This window comes from Bacillus rossius, chromosome 1, assembly GCF_032445375.1.
Source record: "Bacillus rossius redtenbacheri isolate Brsri chromosome 1, Brsri_v3, whole genome shotgun sequence".
Lineage (NCBI taxonomy): Eukaryota > Metazoa > Arthropoda > Insecta > Phasmatodea > Bacillidae > Bacillus > Bacillus rossius.
This window is the reverse complement of record NC_086330.1, coordinates 8,162,152-8,187,783: the sequence shown is the minus strand read 5'-3', so window position 1 is coordinate 8,187,783 and position 25,632 is coordinate 8,162,152. Positions and strand designations below refer to the sequence as shown.

The 25,632-nt window shown below is 39.7% G+C and overlaps 1 protein-coding gene across 4 annotated transcripts; it reads left to right on the top strand.

Moving 5' to 3' along the window:
- The first annotated feature begins 2,120 nt into the window (after nucleotides 1–2,120).
- On the top strand, nucleotides 2,121–24,025 carry LOC134531728 (kynurenine formamidase). Of its 4 annotated transcripts, none has more exons than XM_063367582.1 (8): nucleotides 2,121–2,200; nucleotides 7,492–7,585; nucleotides 9,129–9,233; nucleotides 10,461–10,592; nucleotides 11,302–11,380; nucleotides 18,461–18,730; nucleotides 22,448–22,580; nucleotides 23,514–24,025. In XM_063367582.1, exons 1-8 carry the CDS (start codon nucleotides 2,189–2,191, stop codon nucleotides 23,649–23,651), a joined length of 963 nt encoding a protein of 320 aa, XP_063223652.1. In that variant the 5' UTR covers nucleotides 2,121–2,188; the 3' UTR covers nucleotides 23,652–24,025. The 4 variants fall into 4 exon arrangements, with proteins under 4 accessions (XP_063223652.1, XP_063223673.1, XP_063223644.1 ...); XM_063367603.1 differs by having other exon boundaries at nucleotides 10,458–10,592; nucleotides 18,545–18,730; nucleotides 23,514–24,024; XM_063367574.1 differs by having other exon boundaries at nucleotides 10,458–10,592; nucleotides 23,514–24,024.
- The last annotated feature ends 1,607 nt before the right edge of the window (nucleotides 24,026–25,632 follow it).

Sequence of the window (25,632 nt, the reverse complement as noted above, 5' to 3'; positions counted from 1 at the left end):
GAGCCGCGGGCTCGAATCTTCGAGGGCCGGAGCATCCGGGATGGTGTTGTGTGCGCGGCGGACGAGTGAGTGGTGCGGTGCAGTGTGACGGGACAGAGGTGCGCTGTGAGTGCCGAGTCGAGCTCCCGTATGGAGGGAGAATGAGTGGACTTACGAAAGCGTGATTTACGTGTGGACAGACATTTGGATTGTTGTAAACTAAAAAAAAAAAAAAAAGTACATATTAGCTGATAAATAAAAGTGCCACAAATAAATTAAATGGGCTATCCTTTCCGAACCTGTCTTCACACATTATTTAGATAAATGTCCAAGAAAGAAATTTTCTCGGGTATATATTATTATTAAAAATTCCAAAAAGTATTTTAATTTTAGGTTTCTTAAATGTTATTTAGCAAAATTTTTCGTACCCTATCAAATTCCAATGGAACTTGTGAACTGTAAAATAGGTTTCACAGACTGCAGGAAAGTTGTCACAGGAAAATCATTCTTAAAATATTTATTTACTCACACTACGAGCTGAGGTTATTTTCATCGCAAAACTTCATTGGCTTTAATTAAGACGTAATATTACAATAGTGAACAGAATTTGCACAGATCGTGTGCACAAAGAGCCATGCGTGGTCTGATATGCACTCGCTTATGATTCTCAATTGTGGACCCAGCCTGAAGCTCGCCGCCGATTCTTTTCATTCGTTCGCCTCGAGTGCAGTGTTACCAACTTTACAACTTAGAAAATCCCGAGTTGAGTACAAAAATATTCCATTCAGTTGTGAAACGCCACATGTCATGTTATTAGGTGGATTTTTATTGAAATAATGTAAAATAAAAAAAAATTGCCACACGCCTATATGGATGTACAGAATTGCCGGGCATATATTTAATGGGTGGCAGGATATGCACCACTGGTCATAACAAGTACCTTTTGTCGGCGCCCGGCTTCCCACGTTGCGTCTGACCGCCACGCCACTGCGCTGCGATCGCGTGACCTCTCGGCCAATGGAGGAGTGCCCTGAAGCCCGCAAAATTCAAATTTCCAATTGCTGTTCCCGCCTGTAACTCTACAAGGTTTCGTTTCCGGATACATGTTCCTTAACCAATGTTGCTTGTTTTGGCCAGCCATTAAATATATTTCCTGTAAGTTGCGAACATCTTAAACTATTTTCTGGCGTATCACGTGTCTACGTAGTTGTGATAAGCCGTACGTGAAATTATAATATTTCGCTGAAATCATACTAACAAAAAAAATGTAAGTTTGATAAATGATCAGAAAAAAAAACCAAGAATAATATTCCGCATTTTAACTCTTTGTACTATCTTTAATTTTCTGCCTCGTAAAAATGCCACGATTTTTCTTCCTAACCTAGACTGAAACAAAGTTAATTTGGGAGGTGTCTAGTTAAGGGGAGGCTAATTGCGTCTCAGGCCGAAGCCTATACGCTCTAGTCGTGCAGGGTTTTAAGCCATGCAGGGAGAGGGTCGCAAGCATCACGTGCCAGGAGGGGATTGGCCAGCCATGGCAGCGATTGGCGCCATGACTAAAATCCGCATGGACACAGGAGAAACCCTGGGCTCTTTAGTGCAGGGTGCAAAGGTGTTGCGTTATTCGAGCAGGTTGGTTACGGGTAGACACCTCAAAAATTCGCGGATTCATTTCATGTAATGCTGTAATTCAATTAATTATACCTTAGTGCTGCTTCTGCCATTTGGTTCACTGTTAAACTGGAGTAATGAGGGCCAATTAGAGACCCTCACTCATAGAAGTGTCGAATCACAGACTGCCCAGTGGAGACGACTCACAAGTCAACAGCCAACGAACAGTTGGCATTTGCCCAAGTGTGTAGAGGATAGTGGAGTCTATCCTGGAGGTCATTGAACCCGCGAATTTTTCCGGTCTCTAGTTACGGGAAACAGAGGGATGGTTCGGGAAGAAGAACTGGTCGGGGCAGAAAGAGCAAGGGGGTGGGGGAACTTGGACACGCTGCCCGCACTGGTTTTGGGCAGTGCTCTTGGGAGGGGGGTGCGACCAGGCTGCCGAGATCTGGCAACACCGCCCGGAGACCGCGACCCGGTAACACCGCGTCACGCGGTTACGTAACCCCGCCGGTCGCGCGGTCAATAAGATGGCGGCGGCTCCACTGCGAGTGCGACAGGCGCTGCTAGCGACGCGGCGGCGTCCGTCTCTGGCGGCATGGACGACGACGTGAGTGACTTCTCGTGTGTCTAGGTCTGGTGCTGGCAGGGGGATTGTCCTGGAGGTCCGGTCGAGTGTCCACAATTACTATTTGTATTTTATTCGTGAGTTCCCGCTGATTATAAAACAAACAAAATACAAAGCCTATTGCCAATAGAAATCATTAGTATGTAGCTTCACAGTTAGTGCGACGCGCGCAGATCGCATTTACAGTTATGGCCGGTAGCGTCAACAGTCTTTCGAACATTATTGTTTATTATTGTGGGATTTAAAAGTTAGACGTTTAAGCAACAGGCTTATCTCGATGTCCCTGACTGTAGCATTCCGGCCGTATGCCGACAACAGTACCACTTCCTGCAGCGGCGGCTGGTACTTGCGGAGCTCTGGGCTATTTTCTTTAGATGGAGGCCCTCTTTATGAGGCCTTAGAGAAACTTACGCTTTCAAACAACAATATAAACCTAACCTGTAACTTAAATCTGGACGATGGTTTTGCTAGTTAATTTTAGGTTATTTTTATAGTTTTTCCTGATAAATTATCCTCGGGTCAGTGATATATAAATGCTTGCGATCAAATTTTGCCTTGTAGAATCTCGCGTCATTATAACTTACGTGGCAATAAAAACTTTTAATTTATTTTTCTAATACGAAATCATGAATTTAAAAAAAGTATGGCCAGTCCGTTAAGTTACAAGCAAGTAAAAATTTAATTTTCCCTGTCCCATTATTGTCCATATTTTTTGACAGAACACCAGACAAACAGAAAATAAAAATATTCCAAAACACGCGCGCGGGGCCGTTGGAAGTAATTAAACCCTCCAAGAGAAGTACCAAAATTGTTTGTTTGAATTTATTTTTTTGTGACACCAACAATATGTCATTATATGGAAAAAAATTAGGGGCTGAGGACAAAAAAAAATCATCTCTTTCAGTAGGCACAGTATCAAAAACTTTCAAAGTTATTGAAAAACCTTCTGAAATTTATCTAAAACCTACTACTAACCATTCTGCAAGGGTCGCAAAATTAGGGCTTGAAGGATATTTGTAACTCCCTAGTAGAATCAGAATTTTTCAAAATGTTCCAAAGAAATATGAGGTTCAAAATCCGCCTGTGTCTGTAGGCCGTGCCGTGGTTTTTGAATAAGAAAATTATATTTATAGGGCATTAAAATATCATAGGTACTTACATGCGTAGAGCCAACAATTTTCATTTGTCAAGTCATAGAGTCAGTGCTCAGAGTCCGCCTCACAACTTCAGTGAGTAGTGGCGGTTGAGAGGCTGGACCACTGGACCACTGGACCAAGGCGACCCGGGTTCGATTCCCGGCGGGATCAAACTCGGAATTTTCCACAAGTGTACAAAACATGGCGGTGAGTTTTTTTCCCCCCGGGTACTCCCGTTTCCCTAACAATGCATTCCGTCGCTGCTTAACTGAAGTCACTTCACCCTTTGCCGTCTCTGACGACCCTAATGTAGAGACTTCGAACCTCGTTCGTTCAACCCCACCCCCTTCCCCCCCCCCCCTCCTCCCTCGACAAAACAAGACTCCACTGTTCAGTTGCTGATCCGGGGGCTGCTATAACATAGAAACACTCTAAATACAGGCGAATAACTTAAAAACAAAAATAAAATTTTCTACAACGTGCCTACTCTGGGTAATGTGGTTCTAAGTTGTTGATGTGGCATCGTGTTTCTAAGTCACGCGTGTATTAGTTATAACAGTTCTAAATTGTGTGTTCCTAAGTTAGGATATTTCTAAGTCACTTGTTTCCAAGTTAATACGTTTTCAAGTTGTGATGTTTGGCGTTGTGTGTTTGTAAGCTACGTGTTTTAGAAGTTATAATGGTACTAAGCGGTGTTTCAAGCTATGATTAAATTTTTAGGTTTTGTTTTAACAAGTTATGACATTTCTAAGTTGTTTGTTTCGCCGTTCTGTGTTTATAAGTTATGTGTTTTTTTTTAGTTGTGATAGTTAAAAGTCATGATCTTCCAAGTTAAATGTCTGAGCTTGTGTGTGTTTTTTTAAAGTAGGGTAGACCGGGGGAAATCGGGTCAATTTTTTGAAATTCCTGAATAAGTATAAAACCAATATTAATTTACCATAAAATAATGTACAGTAATATCAGTCATTCATTTATGTACATATTTACATACAAACATTAGCCAATCTTCCTTACGAATTGACATTAAACTTGATAAAAGGAAAATGAAATGTTTTGACCCGATTTGGACAGAAGTGGGGTAAATCGGATCACAAGTGGGGCAAATCGGATCAACAGATTTTCTTTACTGTTTTGACAGACACATTCCGCATAAAAACTGTTTACACTGAAAAGCATTGACACAGCGCTCATGGTACCACATTTTACAAGACTGGCACTGAATTCAGTCTCCAGCAGTGCAGCTTCTGATGTCTTTGTATGCAATTTTGCACATGTTGCAGAGAACATCTTCCTCATCATCCTGGCCTTCTTCCAAAATTTCCAACTCGGATGTGTTTTTAGTTTTTGTTCGCTTCTTCGTCTTCAGAGTTCAATTTAGCTTTGCTTTGAACTTAATTTAACACCTGCTTCTTGCTTTTCAATTTCCTGAATTCCAACAATGTGCGATTCTCTTTTGACAGTAGCCTTAGAGAAGCAACAGTTTTTCGTTCACCTATTCTTTTTGGTGTTAATTTTTCCGGTGTTGGTAACAGGCATCTCACTTCTTCTGTGGTGCTCCTTCCACTTACATCTTTGGCAGTGAACTCGTAATTCTATATTTACATGGATAATATTTTCATTATTTTAACATGTCCTAAACTTCAATATTATTATAAGTACTTACAAATTTTAACTAAAGTTGAAGTCATGTGCCTTAAATTCATTTTTTCCACTTATTTAGAATAGGTCTTAACTTAAAAATTGAGAAATAAGAATAAAGTGCTTCACAATATATAGCAAATATATGAAGCGACCCGATTTCCCCACTGTATGCAGTGACTCGTTTTACCCCAACGGCAGCGACCCGAGTTACCCCATTTCGCACTTTTAAGAAAATAAAAATATTATAAATTCTGTCAAACATATAGATCTTCAGTAATGCAGAAGAATGTTAATTGGGTACATATTTTCGTACTCCATTACTTAAACTACAATACTATTTCGAAATGCAAACGTAAAGGCTTATTTGAAACAGAATAAAACTTACATTGTTAAGAATTTTCCACTTCAGGACTACACAGGTTCGGGTTCATGTCGCACAGACTACCAGAATGTTGTTACAGACGATGTTCGCCTTGTAGTGGACGGTTGTATAGACAGATAGCAGCACTCTTTGGTAGGTTCCGTAGACTCCAGTTCATTCTTTCGCCACAAGACAGCAGATCTTGTTACGATGACCCGGTTTACCCCGTGACCCGATTTCCCCCGGTCTACCCTACTTGTTTCTAAGTAATGATCGTTATAACTTAAACAGTTCTAAGTTATGTAATTTTTTTGACGTGACAATGTCTAATAAATCGATGAAAGCCGGCTGCACGCACGAAGAAAGGATGACTCATTGTTCCGTTACGCTCATTGTAGGCCTACGCTTGCGCCGCATCTATCTCTCTACCACTCGATTGGAACAACCATCGATTTGACTTTTTCGAGGCACATTAAACTTGAAACACTCCCATTCGTTTCCTACTTTTCCTATCATCGTCCTATCCATAACAGAATAACACAGATAGGAAGAAGTTAAATAACAAACATGTATTAAAGTTATAGTTCAAATAATCTTTTCGTTTAAGTAATAAACATATTTGAATTAATGAGTGCAAATAAAAGTAAATTTATCAATTAAATTGTAGATTTCATTTCACTCCTTCTTTGTATTCATACAAAATAGTGATAGGTAAATCAATAAAAATGATTCAATTTTATTCATAAAAGTATGCAATCATTTCATCAATGTTTTGTTATGACGTTGTCACGTTAAACTATCGTCCGTAAACCGACTTTACAGACAACCAATTTTTTTTTCTTCTTCGAGAATTCTGTCACGTCTGTTCTAAGCTGTGTGGTTTCTTATTCACGTGTGGATCTCGATGATTCCCGCTGCATGCAGCGAGGTAGCAGTCCGCTGCTGTGGGTCACAAGAGCACACAGTCCTACAGAAGAGCGAGCCGCCAGTGCGAGCTGGCGGGGTCAAACTGGGAATATTTCCACGAGTGGGAACGTGGCGGTATTCGACGTGAGCTGACGGGTTTCATCAGGCTGCTTCCATGCATGGCGCCAATGCTTCATTCTCATACCATCACCCCTCATTGGCTACAAGTACCTCGGGCGTCTATGCCCGGGTGGTGGGTGATGCGCGCGCGTTGCGTGTCTCTCGCAGGGTGTCCACAGTTAGTACTTTCGTACCAGATCTAGTACTTTCATAAGTTTTTTTTAGTGGTCTAGTACATTTACGCTCAGATCTAGTACTTATTTTCTTTAATATAATACTATTACAGTAACTCCAATATGTCTTATTATTAAGAGTAATTATTTTTAAAAACTATGGAATGTATGTGTGTGTGTGTGTGTGTGTGTGTGTGGTGTGATATTTAAGTTCGAGCACTGCAATGTCATAACAACTTCCTAAATGGTTAAAACCATAACAAATTATAATGTAGTTATTTTTTCCCCCCCTTCAAATCTAGTACTTTCTTCTCGCCTAAGTTGGTACGAAATATTTTTTCCTTGTGGACACCCTGGTCTCTCGCCGCCGCTTCCCGCCTCGCAGAGTCTGCCGCGAGCGCGACAAGAGAGCGGAGGTAAGAGACTCACAGGTGGGATAGCGAGGCACGTAGATTGACTTCAGTATATTTTATAGATTTAACTCAACAGGTGACGACGTTGATAATTGTAATAGTTAGTCGTAAATTGAAGTGGAACTGATGTTAATGTCGAGACCTTATAGAAGGTAATAAGGCTTTCCATTGGAGAGAAATCGACATAACCCCCTCCCCCACCCTAATATTTTCAAGTATATTTATACTATTTCCATGTTAATAAAATACATGTATTTACAGTGATGCCATATGGTAGTATAACAGGTGTCAAATAAAAATTACATACAAAAACATAGTTTGAAAATAAACAGACATTTTATACTCAACTCGACGGAGGTGTTAGCGTTTAAATAAAAATAAATTTCTTTTATTCCTCGACCCCAAAACTTTATGTGCCAGAGACGTCCGTGGTTAAGCCTTAAAAACCACCCATTCAGCAGTCAGCATTCGCGATTCACTTGCAGCGCGTTGTACGTGAACATGTTTCTGGTGTCTGTGGCAGGAGCTGTCCATTCAGTACTCCCCGAGTAAATGGTCGAAACGATTTCACGAACCGCAGGAAGTTATCAACAACCATGTCCGGTTTGTTACCGAAGGTGAGTTCCAAAATAATAGGTACACACCCTTTAAGCTAAAATGTAGTAACTTATTTTACACAATTTTATCACAGCAGTGACACAGTCCATGATAAGGAATTCCCACCAGACCGATGTAATAACTGTAGATATGCTACTACATCTTTCCCGGTAATACACAAATGGGTCGTTTTACTTAAAATTCATGTGGCCAGTGTCCAATTAAATTGAAGGTGTGGATTGTTACTCAGCACGACAAAATGCAGGTCAGTACCAAGGAAAACGATTATGTAAATTTTCTATTGTTGGAGTGTAATAGCGTAGTAAAGGCTGCTGTTTATACTCCGAAGCTCTGAGCACTGTTCTGAAATTATCACAAACAGTTTAATAAATCCATTTTTAAATATGATTTTTGACGCGATAACGTCTTATAAATCGACGAACGCCGGCTGCACGCACGAAAAAGCATGACTCATTGTCACGTTCCGCCTGAGCCGAGCGTGCAAGAACCGGCCAACCACCGTGCGAGAATATCTTCTATAATATCAAACAGGTTAAGGCGGGCTTTTTAAAAGCAGCAATTTAAAATTTTGATTTATTTGTCCAATTTCGTAATTCAAATTAACAATTTATTGACATTGATTTGATTTCAGTATATTTCTATAACTAATTTTTCGTGATTATATTTAAACAAATTATTTAAATTAATTTTGCAAAAACTGTAAATACTTAATATTTGAAAATTAAAAAGTATGCAATTTTTCATCAATGTTTTCTTATGACGTTATCACGTGAAATTATCGTCCGTGAACTGACTTTACAGACAAACCCCTCCCCCCTCCCCTTCCTTTTTAATGCTGAGGCCATTAGAGAAAATAAAGCACATCACATGACAGCAATATGTATGGGAAGTACCGGTACCTAATTGGCCTTGGCTTGTTGTAAGGAATCCACTAGGAATTTGCCTGGAGTTATTTCAAGTAACACAGGGGAACTAGATTAACGACTGTTTTAACAGGTATTCTAACCTGGGTTCCCGTGGAATGAGAGTTAAGTGTGTTACCACTGCAGCACCGAAACTCTGTAAGGTTCAATGTGTATTTCAGGAGATATGACATCACCCTGAAATGTTTAATCGTTGCTTTTTTTTAAAAGAGTATTATATCTGAGTACCCGGTACCTACTTAATAAGTTGGGTGAACTGAACCGTTACAAAAATGTTTTTTTTTTTTTTTTTTTTTTTTGTTGCGAATATCTGCCCATTATAACCGTTGCATCAATAAAATAGGCTGTGACTATTGGCGTATTCAAGATCATTCAAGGAAGGTGCACGCAATTTTTTTTATTATAGTTGTTTCGTTCTTGACATTTGTTATTTTAAAAAATAATTCCATTAGTGGAATTACTTGTACACTCCTAATTACAACATTTGTGCCTAAGAATTAACTTTTCTTTTTAATCGTATGAAACTGTTACAACAAATCTTCGGTCGTGATGGTTTGAGGCGAAGTAAAACCAAAGTGGAAGTACTCACGAGTGTAACGGACAATGCCCCGTGTTGCAGCCAGCGAGAGAGCCAGGCGCCTCGTGCCGTGCGAGACAGGCCTGAAGTACGGCGCGCAGGGCGGCCAACTGCTGGACGTGTTCGGCGGCGAGGCGCTCCCCGGCTGTGAGTACTCCAGTGTTGCCACACTCGCCTGCACGCTCGGGCACTTTCGGGCACTTTCGGGTGCGCCAAGTTCTCAGTTCGGGTGTCATTCAGGATCGTAAAAAAAGAATTAAAAAAAAATACCGTATTTTGTAATAAAAATATCATATATACACTGCCCCATTAAATCCCACAATATCTTATAGTTTAAATGCAAATTTGGCTTTAGGCCTACTATTAAAGTCCGTGCGTAGAATTTTTAAGTGTCATTTGTGTGTGTGTGTGTGTTGGGGGGGGGGGGGGGGGAAATGATTTAAACATTGACTACTGCTATTACAGCTACACGGAAAAAAATTATATTTTCTGGTTAAAGGTTGGTGCCTTACAACAGAAAAAAACAACAGAATACAATGAAATCCACTAGAAATAGAAAACAACACACCTGAAAATAGTGACTTGCAACATAAAACATGAAAATCAACAAAATACAATAAAAAAACACTAAAATACATTTAAAAAAAATGCCTTACACCAAAATCCTACAGAAAAAAATTAAAAACATTTAAAAACAACAGATACCAAGGGCATAGCATCATATTTAGAAGAGGCCAATAGTATGCCACATTTTGACTGAGTATACCTGTTTAATATAATTCAAGTTTTTGGCCTCCACTTGCAAATATGAATCTACCAACCACTGCTGTGTCAATTTTCCAGCGCTAATGATAGTATTAAATTTAACGCTAATATATTATGTTAAGGCACATTTGAAATATAGCATGCTAAAGTTGTTGCAAACTCCATTCAATTGAGCAACTTCATACAAATTGCACTGCTAATGTGGTAGACACCCCGGTGTGTATTGGATCATCAAATCCACAGCAAGGAAGATTATTGAATGACCAGAGACAATTAATAAGAAATTGAATTTTTAATAAATATTTAGTGTATATTAAATTAAAGTTTTGTTATAGTATTCATAATTTTCCAGAGAGAGCCTTAGGCGCCTTACATCTAAATAGTAGTATTGAGATGATAATAATAAACTTGATGTAGTCCAGAAAGAAAAAAAATTATAGTTTTTTCTGCTAATCTCTCAAAAGTCATGCAGAGCGAGAAAAATTGCAAGGATTTCTCATAATCGTGACCACGAGCAAGTGTGGCATGCTGTGCACTAGCTGGCATGAACACTGCTTCAGCGTGGCGATGCGGCGAGCTCATTGCGAGGAGTGTCGTGTGTTTCAGCAGCCCCCGTGTTCGTCTACATCCACGGAGGCTACTGGCAGGAGCTGGACCGGGAGATATCCGGCTACTGCGCTCAGCCGCTGTACGAGGCGGGGATAAAGACAGTCGTCGTAGGTTATGACCTGGCCCCGCGAGGTGAGCATCACCTTTGCAACTCCACGCACAGCAGTTTTATGAGCTTGATCCTGGTCAAAACTGTGTTTACAATTGGACGGTCTCCGGGTAAAAGGTAACAAGTCACATTTTGATGATTTTTAGAGAACAAGTCACTTAAACTCCTAAGTATACTTAACATATATGTAATGCATTTTTAATCATTGGCAACTATGTTGGTAAATATGTTGGTAAATAAAAGAATAATGCAAGAAAAATTTAAGTATTTAAATTCAATTTTTATCTAAGAGTTTTTTGTTTCTCCTGCAAAAAGTGAATTCTTGATTTGTTACCTTTTACCCGGAGATCGTCCAATTCAGATTTAATTTTTGAAGTTTATTTTAGTTGAGCAAATGATTACAAAAACTCTTAACATATTCTTTTCACATATAAAAAATTATATGACAAAACATTTTAAGATGGAAATAAATGTTATGTTCCTGCCTACAGATATTACATATTAAAGAATTAAATATTTTGATTTAGAAGACTTGTTTTCGGTACGTATGTTATTTACGCAACACATCTAGGACATATAAGAATTTTGAATTGAAACACACACATTTATTCACAGCTTATCTCAAATAAGGTGTCATCTATGTTCTGATTTATTGGAGCCAAGTGTGTTGTCTGGTTTTGCAAATAGGAGGGTTTTGTTGTGTGCTTGTAAGACAATTTGATTTTCCGACAGTTAAACTTCATACGATTGTGGAGGAAATTCAAGAGGCTGCAACATTTGTTCTGAAATATGCAAAGGAATCAGGTTCAAGGTTAGTTGATTTTTTTAAGCTAAAGTCTGTTGCAATTTAAATGAAAATTTTTAAAAGTCAACTTTATTTTGCTCGAAAAAAGAAAACTGAACATTTTATATTTAATTTTTTATTTAATTGTTTTTAATACATTTTTCGTAGTCACTTGTTTGATGTTTTCAATAAAACAAGTCATAAATACATATATATTAATGTTTTTTTCCTTGAGAAAAATCTGAACTTTTATATTCTGTATTTTATTTGTTTTTAATAGGTACTTATTTCTTATGTCAGACTTTTTGTTAAAATATGTCGTAAATATACACACACACACACACATTTAAATATTAATGTTATTTAATACATGAAACACACGTGTCAAGTTTGTATAAAAGACATGCTGTAACAAGTGTGTAAACCGGCATTAAATACAGATTTGTTACAAACACAATTCCTGCTGCTTCTGTGTACGAGGCATGGTTCCACCTCCCTCCCCCTTTTTTTTTCCTTGAGAAATGAAATTCTACGAATGATCCTGGACATGGCCATTACAACAAAAGCATTACATACTGCAAGTTAGTTGCCTTACTCACTCATTAAAGCAGCGGTGAGTAATCAAAGTTTATAAAAACAAATTATATGCACGTGCATTATTAAAAATATTTTTTCTTTATGAATATGGAGAACTTAAGTATAAATAATACCTGACTTACAAAATATTAAATTGTGATTCACATTCTTCTCAACGGACATGCATTCCAAAGCTATCGTAAATTATGTGATCATTCCCATGAACTCAGAGTTCAAAATAAATGATAGCCTAGCGGAAAACAAGTTGTACAAAACCAGCTTCAAAATTAGGTAAGTCCCTAAGGGCAAATCCACAACAATGGTGTTGTGTTTTCACCTTGTTTAAATGGACATCAACTCATTACACTGTACGACTATCACATATTTATTCAAAATCGCTCTACTCATTATGTTACATTCACTCTCCACCATTACATCACGATCCACTTGCCGCTCTACCACTTCCTTTCATAGATACCAACTCTCATAGATGCCAACATCACATATCACAACACCTTCCCTTTTATAGCAAATACATCCACACTCTTGACATATTACTACAATCCAGAAACAGAGCAAAAGTTAAAACGTCATCAGTTTGGGGAATCATATTATTTGGTACTCACTAGTCTTTGTATCTTGCTGGCACTTTCACCTCACGTCCACTTTTTGTACGTCTCGACACATTGACCTTTTCCTTACCACTCATCAGTGCTGGTGGGCACTCTCCCTGCCGCACTCTTGACCCTGCTCCCTGCGACTCTCCTCCTGCCTCGTCTTCTGCTGGGAACCCCCGGAACTCATCATCAGAGTCCAGGCTGGACCTTCTCCTATGCAACTCAGGAGCAAGGCTGGATGGTCTCAAGTGATGGGAGTTCCTCCGCACGTGCTGGCCATCCTGATCACGGACAACGTATGATCTCGGAGTCGAAGACTTGTGTACAATTTCTGCTGGTTCCCACTGATTGTTTCTATTTAACAAGACCCTATCTTGGTGCTCGAACTCGGTTGCCTTTCTTGCCCGTTGATCATACCACTGTTTGATCTTCGCTTGCCTGTTACGTAGTTCTTCTGCTACCTTTCCCTGAACTTCCGGTTGTAGTAACTGCTGCCTCATTGGTAGTTTCGTCCTTACCCGGCGACTCATTAGCAACTGTGCTGGTGACAGGCCTACAGCAGTCAGAGGAGTGTTTCTGTACTCTAGTAACATGACAGGTAGATCACTAGACGAATCCGAACACCTCCTCAACATGTTCTTAGCAATCTGCACTGCTCGTTCTGCAAGCCCATTCGACTTTGGGTAGTGAGGACTTGCTGTCACTACTTCGAAGTCCCAACTCATTGCGAACTGTCTGTATTTATAGGAGTTAAATGGCATATTGTCTGAAATAATGAGCTTTGGCACACCATGAGTAGCAAACACAGATTTCAGTCCTCTTATGACTTCATTGGCTTGTTTATTTGCTACTGGTACTATTTCAATCCACTTGGAATAGTAGTCAATGACAACCATATAGCTGTTGCCCCCATAGTCACAAAGATCAATACCAAGTTTCTCAAACGGTAATTCTGGAATGTTGTGAGATATGAGTGGTTCTGCTTTATTCTGGCTTCTGAATTTTTGGCATGTGAAACACCTATTTACCAATATCTCAATGTCTTCTGCCATTTTTGGCCAATACAGTACTTGCCTGGCTCGTGCTTTGGTTCTTTCTATGCCTAAGTGGCCCTCATGGAGTAAGAGTAGCATCTGCTGCCTCAATGCCACTGGCACTACAATGCGATCATTTAAGAACACTAGACCCTTTTCGAGATGCAAGCAATTCCTTTGGACAAAGTACATTTGAGCTTGCTGGCTGACTTGATGTTTGTGTTCTGGCCACCCATTTTGACAGTACCTCATAACCTCACACAGTGCTGTATCCTTAGCAGTTTCCCGCCTGAACTCATCCTTTCTAGTAGTCGACACCTGACTTGTATCACTCACACTCACAAGGTGAACCATTTCTGCAGACAAATCTTCATCTGCATGTTCCACTTCTGGCAAATACGCCCTTGACAGTAAGTCTGCTACATGCATGAGTTTGCCTGGAAGATACTCTACCGACAGCGTGTACCGTAGCAGCCTGATTTTCATCCGTTGAAGTCTAACAGAATACACATCTGCTATACTTTTCTTAAACACTGGAACTAATGGTTTGTGGTCTGTGTGTACTATGACATGCCTTCCATATATGTAGTGATGAAACTTTCTCGCTGCAAACACAATACTGAGCATTTCCTTCTCGACTTGTGCATAATTCTTTTCTGCTGAGGACAAACTTCGGGAAGCATAGCTGATCGGCTGATCATCACACATTAAACAACATCCCAGTCCATCTTTTGAGGCATCACACTGAATGGACAGTTTTTTGTTGGGGTCATACAAGCCGAGTACTGGTGCCTTGCTGATCAACTCCTTGACTTGCTGCAACACATCAGTGTGCACTGGTAACCACTGCCACTCAGTATCGTTCTTCAGGAGTTCCCTCAGTGGAGCTATGATGCTAGCTAAGTTAGGTAAAAACTTCCTTAAGTAGCTGATGAAACCCAACACTCTTTGCAGCTCAACTTTGTTGGTGGGTGTTTGTAGTGCTAGAATAGCTCGCACCTGGTCGGGATCTGGCTGCATACCATTTGAGGAGAACACATGCCCAAAATACCTTGCCTCCTTCTTTTTGAACTGAATCTTGCGTACATTGAACTTCACATTTAGCGCTCTCGCTCTCTGTGCTACCTGTAACAATATTTGATCGTGCTCAACTTCATTTGCAGCAGCAATCAAGAGGTCATCAAAGTATACTAGTACCCCTGGAATATCACCAAAGTTTTGCATGTTTATTCGTTGAAAAATTTCAGGTGCACTCGATAACCCAAATGGGAGCCTGAGAAATTTATAACATCCAAATGTTGTGCTGAAAGTGCAGTACATACTTGATTCCTCATCTAGTTCCACCTGGTAAAACCCATCTTTCAGGTCCAACACTGTGAAAATGGACTTATTGTTCAGCTGGCAGCTCAACTCCTCTAATGTTGGTATCATGTGATACTCCCTGCAAATTGCCTTATTCAGGTCTACTGGATCTAGACAGAGTCTGAGACTTTTGTCGCCCTTTTCAACAACAGTTAGGTTGCTAACCCATCCAGTTGGCTGATCAACCTTGGCAATAATTCCTAGCTTAACAAGCTCGTCCAACTTGATTTTTAATCTATCTCTTAAGGCAAAGGGCACTCTTCGAGGTGGTTTAGCAACTGGCTGAACAGATTTATCTACTACCAATGTGCACTTGTTCGGAATACACCCGACTCCCTGAAATACATCTGCAAATTCTGAGAGGAACTTATCTTCCGATAAAACGCTACTGTGTAAGGTGTGGACAAAACTGCGAGAAACTAACTTCAAACACACGCATCCTGGCAGTCCAAGAATGGGCATTCTGCAGCTACCATCTTCAACAACAACAAACTCCAGGCACTCCTGAGCACCATCTGCTGTATTTACTCCACACATTAGCTTAATGACACCCACTGGTTTCACTTTTTTGCCGCCGAACCCTTCGAGTGTTATGTGTGACCATTTCAACTGGGTTGGGCGAGCCAGCTGCTTCACAATACTCTGTGATATGATATTTACCTCTGAGCCCGTATCAAGCTTGAAATATACAGTCTTACCTTCAACCCACATTTCTTGGATCCACTCCTTTCGGCCTGGCTTGGCATCCTCCACCCCGGTCGTTGCTTCTGCCACTTCTAATGTGCTGACAAAGAACTCTTCCATCTCACCTCCCGTTAACCTAACCTCTTCAACTTGGTTGGTGCACACGGTTGCAAAATGATTGAACTTCATGCACTTGTAACATTTTTTTCCAAAGGCAGGGCACTCATTCTTCCTATGTACCCTCCCGCACCTTCGGCACTTAGGACTTCCTTGTTGCACATGCTTCTGTTCAGCCCCCCCTTTGTATGGTACCTGCTGCTGTTCAGTTGATTTCTGCTTTCTTCTATTTCGCCACACAGTTTCAACTGTGCCTCCTCTCGGGTGAATTTCATCATCCGACGAATCCTCACGCCGATTAACAGGATTGACAGCTTTGGTTTGTATAGCGTCGGCACGTTGCTTGCCTAGCTCAGCCACCCTACACTGTTCCATTGCCCGTGACAAGCTGAGATCCGGTTCACGCAACAAACGTTCCTGCAGCCCTTTGTCCCGAATGCCCAAAACTATTCTGTCCCGCACAACACTGTCTGTCTGGTCCTTGAAGTCACAACTTTGAACCAGCTTTTTTAAATCTCTCACAAACGAGTCAAACGGCTCTCCCTCTTCCTGAGATCGGCAATTAAACTTGTACCGCTCAACTACGATATTTTTTACAGGGTTACAATAATGTTCAAATGCTCGCAACACCTTTTCAAAATCCCTACGGTCTTCCGCTGGAAGATCGAATGTGTTGAACAACTCAACAGCCTCGTCTCCTATGAGGTTTAACCACATCGCCGCCTTGACTGCCGATGGTTTGGACTCATATCCAGTCGCCAGCATAAAAATATCAAAGCTCTGTTTGAACCGCCGAAAGTGTTCACACAGATTTCCATCTAGAAGCAGCGCCGGCGGTGGCTTAAACGATTCCATCGCGCCGAAACCTGTATAACCTCTATCTCCACGTGGCACAACAACGAAACAACACCACTAAGGTCACGTTGCGAACACTATGCGATTTACTACCGACTGCGCCATGTTGTGTTTTCACCTTGTTTAAATGGACATCAACTCATTACACTGTACGACTATCACATATTTATTCAAAATCGCTCTACTCATTATGTTACATTCACTCTCCACCATTACATCACGATCCACTTGCCGCTCTACCACTTCCTTTCATAGATACCAACTCTCATAGATGCCAACATCACATATCACAACAAATGGCATCACTTTGTGTAGATATTGTTTGAGTCACAAAATTTTGTTATTTCGTAAAGTACAATTTTGATTTTAGTAATAATTTTTATGAGGTTCCTTTTGCCAACCCCGATATCCTAATGGTGAGGGAGTAGCTTACAAACCAAACTTAAATTTTTACACTTACAACTGGCTGAAAATACCATGCATACATGCCTTATACGTTATACAGGACTCAAATCATATCCCGTCACATTTAAATATATGCTGGTGCTTCACAATGCAGTAGGTATAGTGTATTTGTTTCAGTCAAATGTGCCTGTACAAGTTAGCTATGGATATTTTTGTTTATTTCTTTATTATTTTTTTCTAATCTTCTGTATGACTTTTGCACGAATTTTAAACCAGGCTTTGAAAATAATCATTGTGTATTACAGCAACTATAAAAATAAAACATTAAATTTGTAATTTTTAAACAAATTCTTATTCTAATTTGTATTTTTAAATAAACAGTAAACTTCTCAGTGGTCATTGATTCAAAAAATATTAGTAAGGAATTTTAGACATGTATCAATGTACGATCTTAACAATAATGGTAAAGCATAAGTTATATGTTCCTAACATGTGCGTAGAATCCATAAAGCCCACGTGAATATTAAGTCCTGAAATACAGCATATGAATACACAAAGCGCTAAGTTAAAAATTTTAAGTGCACTACCAGAAGGTTGAAAACGTGTGTGCCCTCACTTCGGCTTCTAGACCAACGGAGACACTGCCAGTTGAAGAAGTGACTCGAGACTGGTTATCCTAAGACTGTTCATCGCCAGCAAGAAGACGCCCTCCTGCGGTGACGTTCCGGGGGAGGAGGGTGTCCATTGTGTTTGCTCACGAGACGTTTGATGTTTAAATCCTACATTGGAAAACAATTAAACGTCTTGTGACCAAACACACGGTCACAAGGGTTTTATTAAGTGCAAACGTAACCAAACGAATCATTCCTCCGTGGCCCAGTGAAAGTTTTCCGACCGGTGCAACCAGTGGCGTAGCAGGCGTGTGGCAGGGATAGCCCCCGCCAGGGGCGCCGGAGCAGGAGGAGGGGGGGGGGGGGGTGGCGCCGCCGCGACGGTTTCGCCAGGGCCGGCGCGTCCATATAGGCGAACTAGGCAACCGCCTAGGGCGCCAAGTAGCTGGGGGCGGCGCAGCACGACACACAACAGCTGATATAATATGTTTAACGATTATTGAAACTAGATGAAAATTGAATTTTTGTAACAGTTTGGAATGTTTATATTGATATCAGTAATTATTTAAAGTCCACGGTGACCTGTTTATGATTTATAATTAGTAAAAAAGTAAAAAAAAAAGCCTGCTTACATTTGATTGTTGACAAAATCTTAGGCTTACGTCATGTATTTTGAGGCAATGAAAAAAATTTTTTGGGGGTTTCTGCGGGGAGGGGGTGGGGAGGGGTGGTTAAGGTTTTTCGCCTAGGGTGCCAATTTACCTTGCACCGGCCCTGGGTTTCGCGTTACTGAATGCTCCCCCCCCCCCTCCTTTTGTTTTAATCCAAGAGGGGCGCCATTTTCAGTTCTGGCCAGGGGCGCCAGTCACCTGAGCTACACCACTGGGTGCGACGCCGTGTCGGACGAGCACGGGGCGGACTCCTGCGCAGGTGCGTGGTGTTCGGGGGGCACTCGGCCGGGGCGCACCTCTCCGCTCTGCTCCTGGACGGCCCCTGGTGGCGCTCGCTGCCGCCGCACCTCCGGCGGGCCGTCGGAGGGTTCGCGCTGCTCAGCGGAGTGTTCGACCTGGCCCCCATCGTCCGGACGTACGTCAACGACGCCCTGGAGCTGTCAGAGTAAGACCCGCCGTCGCAGCCAACGATCATGCATCCAAAACACCGGATTCCCAACGTTTTTTGACGTGACGTCTAATAAATCGATGAAAGCTGGCTGCACGCACGAAAAAGTGTCCTGTTACACACATTGTCTCATTACTCTGTGTCCCGTTATGATCATTGTACGCTTGCGCCGCATCTATCTCTCTTCCACTCAATTGGAACAACCATCGATTTGACTTTTTCGAGGCACATTAAACTTGAAACACTCTCATTTGTTTCTTACTTTTCGTATCACCATCCTATCCTTAACAAAATAACACAGATTGGAAGAAGTTAAATAGCAAACATGTATAAAAGTTATAGTTAAAATGATATCTTCGTTAAAGTAATAAACATATTTGAATTAATGAGTGCAAATAAAAGTAAATTTATCAATTAAATTGTAGATTTCATTTCACTCCTTCTTTGTATCCATACAAAATAGTGATAATTCAATAAAAATGATTCAATTTAATTCATAAAAGTCTGCAATCATTTCATCAATGTTTTGTTCAGACGTTGTCACGTTAAACTATCGTCCGTAAACCGACTTTACAGAAAACCAATTTTTTTTTCTGTTCCCACGTACAGTCACAATACTACACTGCCATCTACGAATTTACAAATAAAGTAACGTGATCGAAAACGCCTGACAATTGAATGCATTAAAAAAAAATTGATTGTCAACTTTTTTTTTTTTTAAGCTAGAATGGAGGCACCCGATAACTATCAATCTCGCATAGTGGAGTATTAATATTAGCAAACGTCTCAAGACTTGTTTATTGCCAGAGTACCTACTCAATACAATTACAAAACCTGAAAGGATTATTTTAAGTAGATTTCAAAGAAATACTACCTATTACAGCCATTACCATGGTGCGACTTAACGAAAAATTTTATACAGTTTTTCGTTTCATGGTCCATAGACCCAAAAACCACCCTCAACTCAAAAGTTTATATATATGCACGCGCACACACACACACACATACACACATTTATATATATATATATATACACACACACACTAACATTTATATATATATATATATACATACATACATTTATATATATATATATATACACACAAATATATATATACATATATATGTCCAATTTTGTGGACACAAAAACTTCTGCAATGTTTTACAAATCACTTCCGAACTGACACATAAAATATAAACATGGAAAATCTCGGTCGAGTTTGTTAATGGGCAATATCCGTCCAAAGGGGCAGAACTGAGGAAGGTTTTCTGAAAAAACATAAAAATCGCCTGTAACTCCCATAATATGTAAAATATCACATTCATTTAATGTATTATAACTCGTAAGAGTAATACCAAAATTTTTGGAGTGAATTTTTTTTAAATGACCAACCATGTCTGCATAGTGTTGAAAAAAAACAAGGGTTGGCGGTGAAGAAAAAACTCTCTTCCTAGGTACAACATCGAATTTGTACAAATTTTTTGTTATTCTCACAATTTTTATCTAAAAGTTTTGTCTGAAAAACAATTTATTGATTAGACAAAGGGATTGAAAAAATAAGGGGGAGAATTAAAAAAATTCATTACTAACTTGGTAGGTACACTATCAAATTCATTGAAATTGATTGTGAATCTTATAATTTTTATCTAATAAATTTATCTGAAATAATTTTTGATAAGACAAACTATTCTTGCAGGGGGTTAAAAGAATCAAGGGGTAGAATTAAAAAAAAAAAAAAACAATTTCTATACCATATACTATTAAATCCGTTCTGTTTTATTGTAAAACCTTAAATTATTATGTATCTACAACATTCGTCTGAATTAATTTTTTATATGATCAACCAATAATGCAAGGGGTGGAAGAAACTAGGGTTGAATGACAAAAAAATTCATAACTCCCATAGTAGGCACACTATCAAATCCATTAAAATTGTTTGTAAACCTTAAAAATATCATCAAAACATTTGTCCAAAATACTTTTTGATACAATCAACCATTGCTGCAAGGGGTTGATAAAGAGGGGTAATACAAGACCCTTAGTGGGCATACCATCAAATCCATTCACATTGTTTGTAAATCTTATCATTTTTATCTAAAACGTTTGTCTGGAACAATTTTTGATATTATAAGTTATTACTGCAAGGGGTTGAAATAAGAAAATAAATAATACTTCTCTACCTCCTCTATTGGATTAATGTTTATTTTTGTTTAAATTTTTACATATTGTTTGAAACATTTAAATAAAGTAAATTTTATATATAAAACAATTACTGCAAGGGGTGGAAATAACAAGGATAGAAATAGCAAGGATTGAAAGACAAAAAAATTTTTTACTTTTAGGTAGATTTCAAACAAATACTACCTATTGTAGCCGTTACAATGGTGCTATAAGGGATTTTTTTTTTTCCATTTAATAATTATACCTGCTAGTTTCAATTTCTTCAGGTTTTTTAGAAGCAAAAAAAAAAACACATTTAACAACAATGGTATTAAATAATAATTTATGTTTTTTACTAGTATTCATTATTTAAATTATACATTTAATTCCATCATATAAATTTAAATTATTATTTAATTATAAGTATTTATGTTTCCTATGAATCTACAAAAGTACTAGCTAGCAATAGTAACGCTATCTATCGTGTCGAGTTTGAACACTACTCGTGTACTTACATGTCGAGCTGTTTGAGTTGCCACTCACTGGTCACAACCATGGTCATCTTTCCAGGATTAATCCGACGACTGAAGCATGTTGTAGGTACGAGTACATACACATTGTTTTAAATGGCTCACGCCACATGTTTAACCATGTCATCCCGTGATCGGCACATCTTACTGGTTGCCGCAAAGTCCTGGGGTCGATACCCATCCGGGACAGAGGCTCCATCAAGTCTGACAATATTTCATTCCAGGGTACAGGTGTTGTGTAATCAATCCTCTTCTCTCTGAGCAGCAATACGCTGTAGTAAAGCTGAATCAGTTTACCTTTCCAGACAACTCAGTGGCTCCTCTGTGAACCTTTATAGCTGAGGAATAAGGCTGCGTTTGTAAACTATGCAAGAAACACAAGATAGAAAAAGTTCCACGATAGTGTTTTCAAATACCTGTTTATAAAAAAAAATGGAAGAAGTAAAAATACAATGGCTTGCATTTTCACTTCCATATTTTAATTGAAGAGTTTCAAAAACTTTTAAATACACAGATGTGTGCATAGATGGACACAATTTTTTTTTTATTTGTTTAACTTTTGCACAGTGCAAGAATATAACACTTTTTAAAATCAAGTCATTGACAGTTTCTTATGTTTTTTTTTATTATTTACATGAATTATCAAAAGATGCCTAGCGAATAAATTTGTTTTCTAGCATTTTACAATTAATTGCAAGTTGTAGGGTTGGTTACGTCTTGTGACTTTCGTGCTTCATAAGCGACTGCGATTTTATTACGTAGGTTGCGTATTGTGTTGCCGCATCCTGTCTGTAGTTTATGAACCCTGCCTACCACTCACGACGCAAGGGCAGTGGGTTTGATTGAGCCCAACCCCCACCATAACTTCATGAGCAGCGAGCGAGTCAACTTGAATATCGGAGCTTCACTCCTTTGAGCTTCTACGCGTGGCGCTACCTCCGTCTTTAAGGCAGCGCCAGACGTATCTCAACTTCCAAACACGACGTTTGTTCCCACAGTGTGTGGTCTCGTGTTTCTCGTCAGACAGGATGCCGGACTGCTGAGCCCGCTCCGCCTCGAGAAGGAGCAGCCGTTACAGGGCTTGCCGAGGGTTCTCTTAGCAGCGGCACAACACGACTCCCCCGCGTTCCTGAAGCAGTCTGAACAGTACGCACAGGTGAGAGCGGTGTGGTTTCACAATCTGGTGTCAAACAGGTAGTAGGTACTTTGTATTTACTAACATTATTCTGACGGACCTATCAATATCTTGTTATTATCTTGTGAAGGTACGTGATTACACGCCCTGGACTACAAAAATCACGTGACTGAATCACATGCATGCCTGGCATTAGGTCAACGGTGGCATCAGCCAATGAACAAAAGACAACTTGATTATGCACAGGTGTGCTTGTGGAATCTAGTCTGTAACAGATGCAAGTTTATTTCACATAAATTTGTATTTTATAGCAAGATATAATATTATTTATTCTCATACATACATCCAGCCATTTGAAAAATGGAACAGGAGTTGATGTTCTGGAAAAAAAATTCTCATTATTGTGACTTTGATCATAATTACATCTTATATTCCATATAAAAGAAAATGAAAGCATACTTTAATAGTTCAAGATATATTGGTACTTCTTTAATTATATCTTTTTTTTTTACTTTTAACAACCTGACATTCCTATTTATATTGAATTAGGTAAAGATCTCAAGCCACTCAATCAGTTAAATTATTTACGGATTTGAACTCACGTGAATTTGCAGTGTAAATATAGATATGTACAATAATCAGTTTAATAGAAAAAGCTTCATTTCATCCATTATTTACTTAAACCTAATTAATGTTATTTGTAATTGATGTTAATTCAGTGTCTAATATTTAGTTAGTAACATTATAACAAATTAACTGGCTGAATTTTGTTCACGTTGTGGTTTGATTGTGATCCAACAAACTTTGCCACCTGTTGGCTTGTGGAATTCTCACCACCCGCTCAGAAAAGTAAAGCCGAATGCACTGCAGCAATGCCATTGGCTTATGGTTCAAGGTTTCAAGTGCCTGGCCTACGCGTAACGTCCTAACAAATAAACCCGTCGTGTGTTTCAGAAACTGCGTCAGGAGAACCACGACGTGGAGTTCATCGTCGTTCCTGGCGTCGATCACTTCGATCTTGTGGAAAACTTGGCTGATGGAAATTACATTTTAACTCAGAAATTAATAAAATTTATCAACGGTTTGTTTTGACCGCATACTTATTTAAATTGTTTGGTTGTAGGATAAAGTGAGACATTTAAAACGGGTAAGCATTTTTAGCAAGGTCTACATAGTATTGTCACAATCGTTTCAATCACCTATTTCGGCCTCCACACACCAGCACCACCTTGTTGGTGCAGTAAAATGTCTGTCAAGCGCTTCACAACAGCCATTCTCTGATCACTTCACTAATGTAAAATAGGAAGTAGGCAAAAAAAATGGAGGGGGAAATGAGTATGGTACTGCTAATGATGTATTAGAAAGAGGGCATTAGATTGTAGGTAGGTACATAAGTATTAATGTAATTAATCACATCCAATAACAACGCAGAGTTAACAGAAATAAATAAAAAAATCAACTTTATGAAGTCATAGTTTCTAAAACCCTACTTCCTTATAAACAGGATAACGTAATTTAAAAAAAAAACAAATACAATATCCTAAGTGCGTTAATGACATGGTGGCCATGATGCTGTTTCAAACTGTTATGCATTTACTTCTATGAGGCATGACAGTTGGCAGGCGTCATCTGTGTCTCATGGAGGCGACATGGCAGATTCATGTCGTTCTTCATATCAAGTGTGGAAACGCATTACAATGGATGATATTGTGTTCTGTCAAGTAAAAGCATATTTACACCAGTTAATACAATACCGTACTACTTCTCAAAACAGGCAACAAAGATGGGATTCAGCATGCATTAATTGTAGTCGCAACGACAGCATGGCTAACCTTGAAAGTACTGTAGAAGAATTCAGTGTGTGGCAGCCACAGGGTTGGGATGTTTATGCAGAGTGCTTGGGGTTCTGTTTCCAAGCAACTGAAGTTACATCAGCTGATAAAAATGTACTGTTTTTTTCAGTGTTTGTGGCTCTAAAACTAATTTGATTGTGAGGTTCCTTGTTTCACCAAAGAATCCACCTACGAAAACTTACGAGGAAATTATATAATTGCTGAAGAACCACCTTTCACCAAAACCTTCTGAAACATTTCAGGTGATACAAGTTTCATAGACGCAATCGACACGACTGCGGAAGAACTGCCGAACACACAGCTGAATTACAACGCCTGGCTGAAGAGTGCAACTTAAGAGACAGCTTGGACCGATCCTTGAGATACAGGTTCGCGTGTGGGTTGAGTGACGAAACTGAGCGACGTAGGTCGTTGATCGGAGCCCAAAACAGCCGTTCACTCGAGCCCGAGAGAACGCTCTCGTTGCTGAGGCTGCTTCCTGCAGATCCGAGGTGATCAGAGGGACTTGAGCATCTGTTGTCGACGCTGATGAACCAAGTCAGGCACGGCTACAATCGAGGAAAAAAACAAATGACTGGAACGAACCAGGTCAAGCCAAGTGCCCCCACGTACAGGCCGGGGGCAGAAAAAAAATAGGTTGGCCTGTCGTTTCAAGGTCAAACTTTAATGCAACATTATCACGGAACACTGCTGTTGAACGTTTCTGACGGCAAAAGGACAGAGGGTAGGTCGCAGACACGGTGTAGAGAACACGTCAGGCCTCGTTCCCTTGGGCGGGCTCCACGTGGCGGCGTGCGGCTCAGGTTTAACCCCGCCGTGCTGCAGGGATAGGCGGGTCGCGGCGGTAGGGTATCAGTATTGTTAAACAGTGTTATATGCAGTGGCGGATCTAAGGGGGGGGCACCAGGGGCAAGTGCCCCACCCCCCCACCCCCCGAAAAACCAGTTGTCTGCTACATTAATATTGTCGACAAAAAAAAATTTTGTTTCTGAAGCCAATAAAACATTTTAATATAGTTAATGAATTTCTCGTAGAATCATAAAATCTGGTGGTTGGATGTTATGTGTAGTGTGTGTACATTAAATACAAATTTAGTAATTGTAAGACATTTTTTCTCTGGATATTCTGAAATCCTAGTGTGCCCCCTCCGAGGTGAACCTCTGGATCCGCCACTGGTTATATGAGTACTGTTTTAGCTGTGTAACTAAATATTTTTGAAG

Bases quoted from the DNA above. Each gene is read 5' to 3' on its own strand.
- LOC134531728 (XM_063367574.1), top strand. The intron at 7,586-9,128 runs GTGAGTTCCAAA...CCCGTGTTGCAG, and splicing joins TGTCCGGTTTGTTACCGAAG to CCAGCGAGAGAGCCAGGCGC. The intron at 18,731-22,447 runs GTAAGACCCGCC...GTTTCTCGTCAG, and splicing joins GACGCCCTGGAGCTGTCAGA to ACAGGATGCCGGACTGCTGA.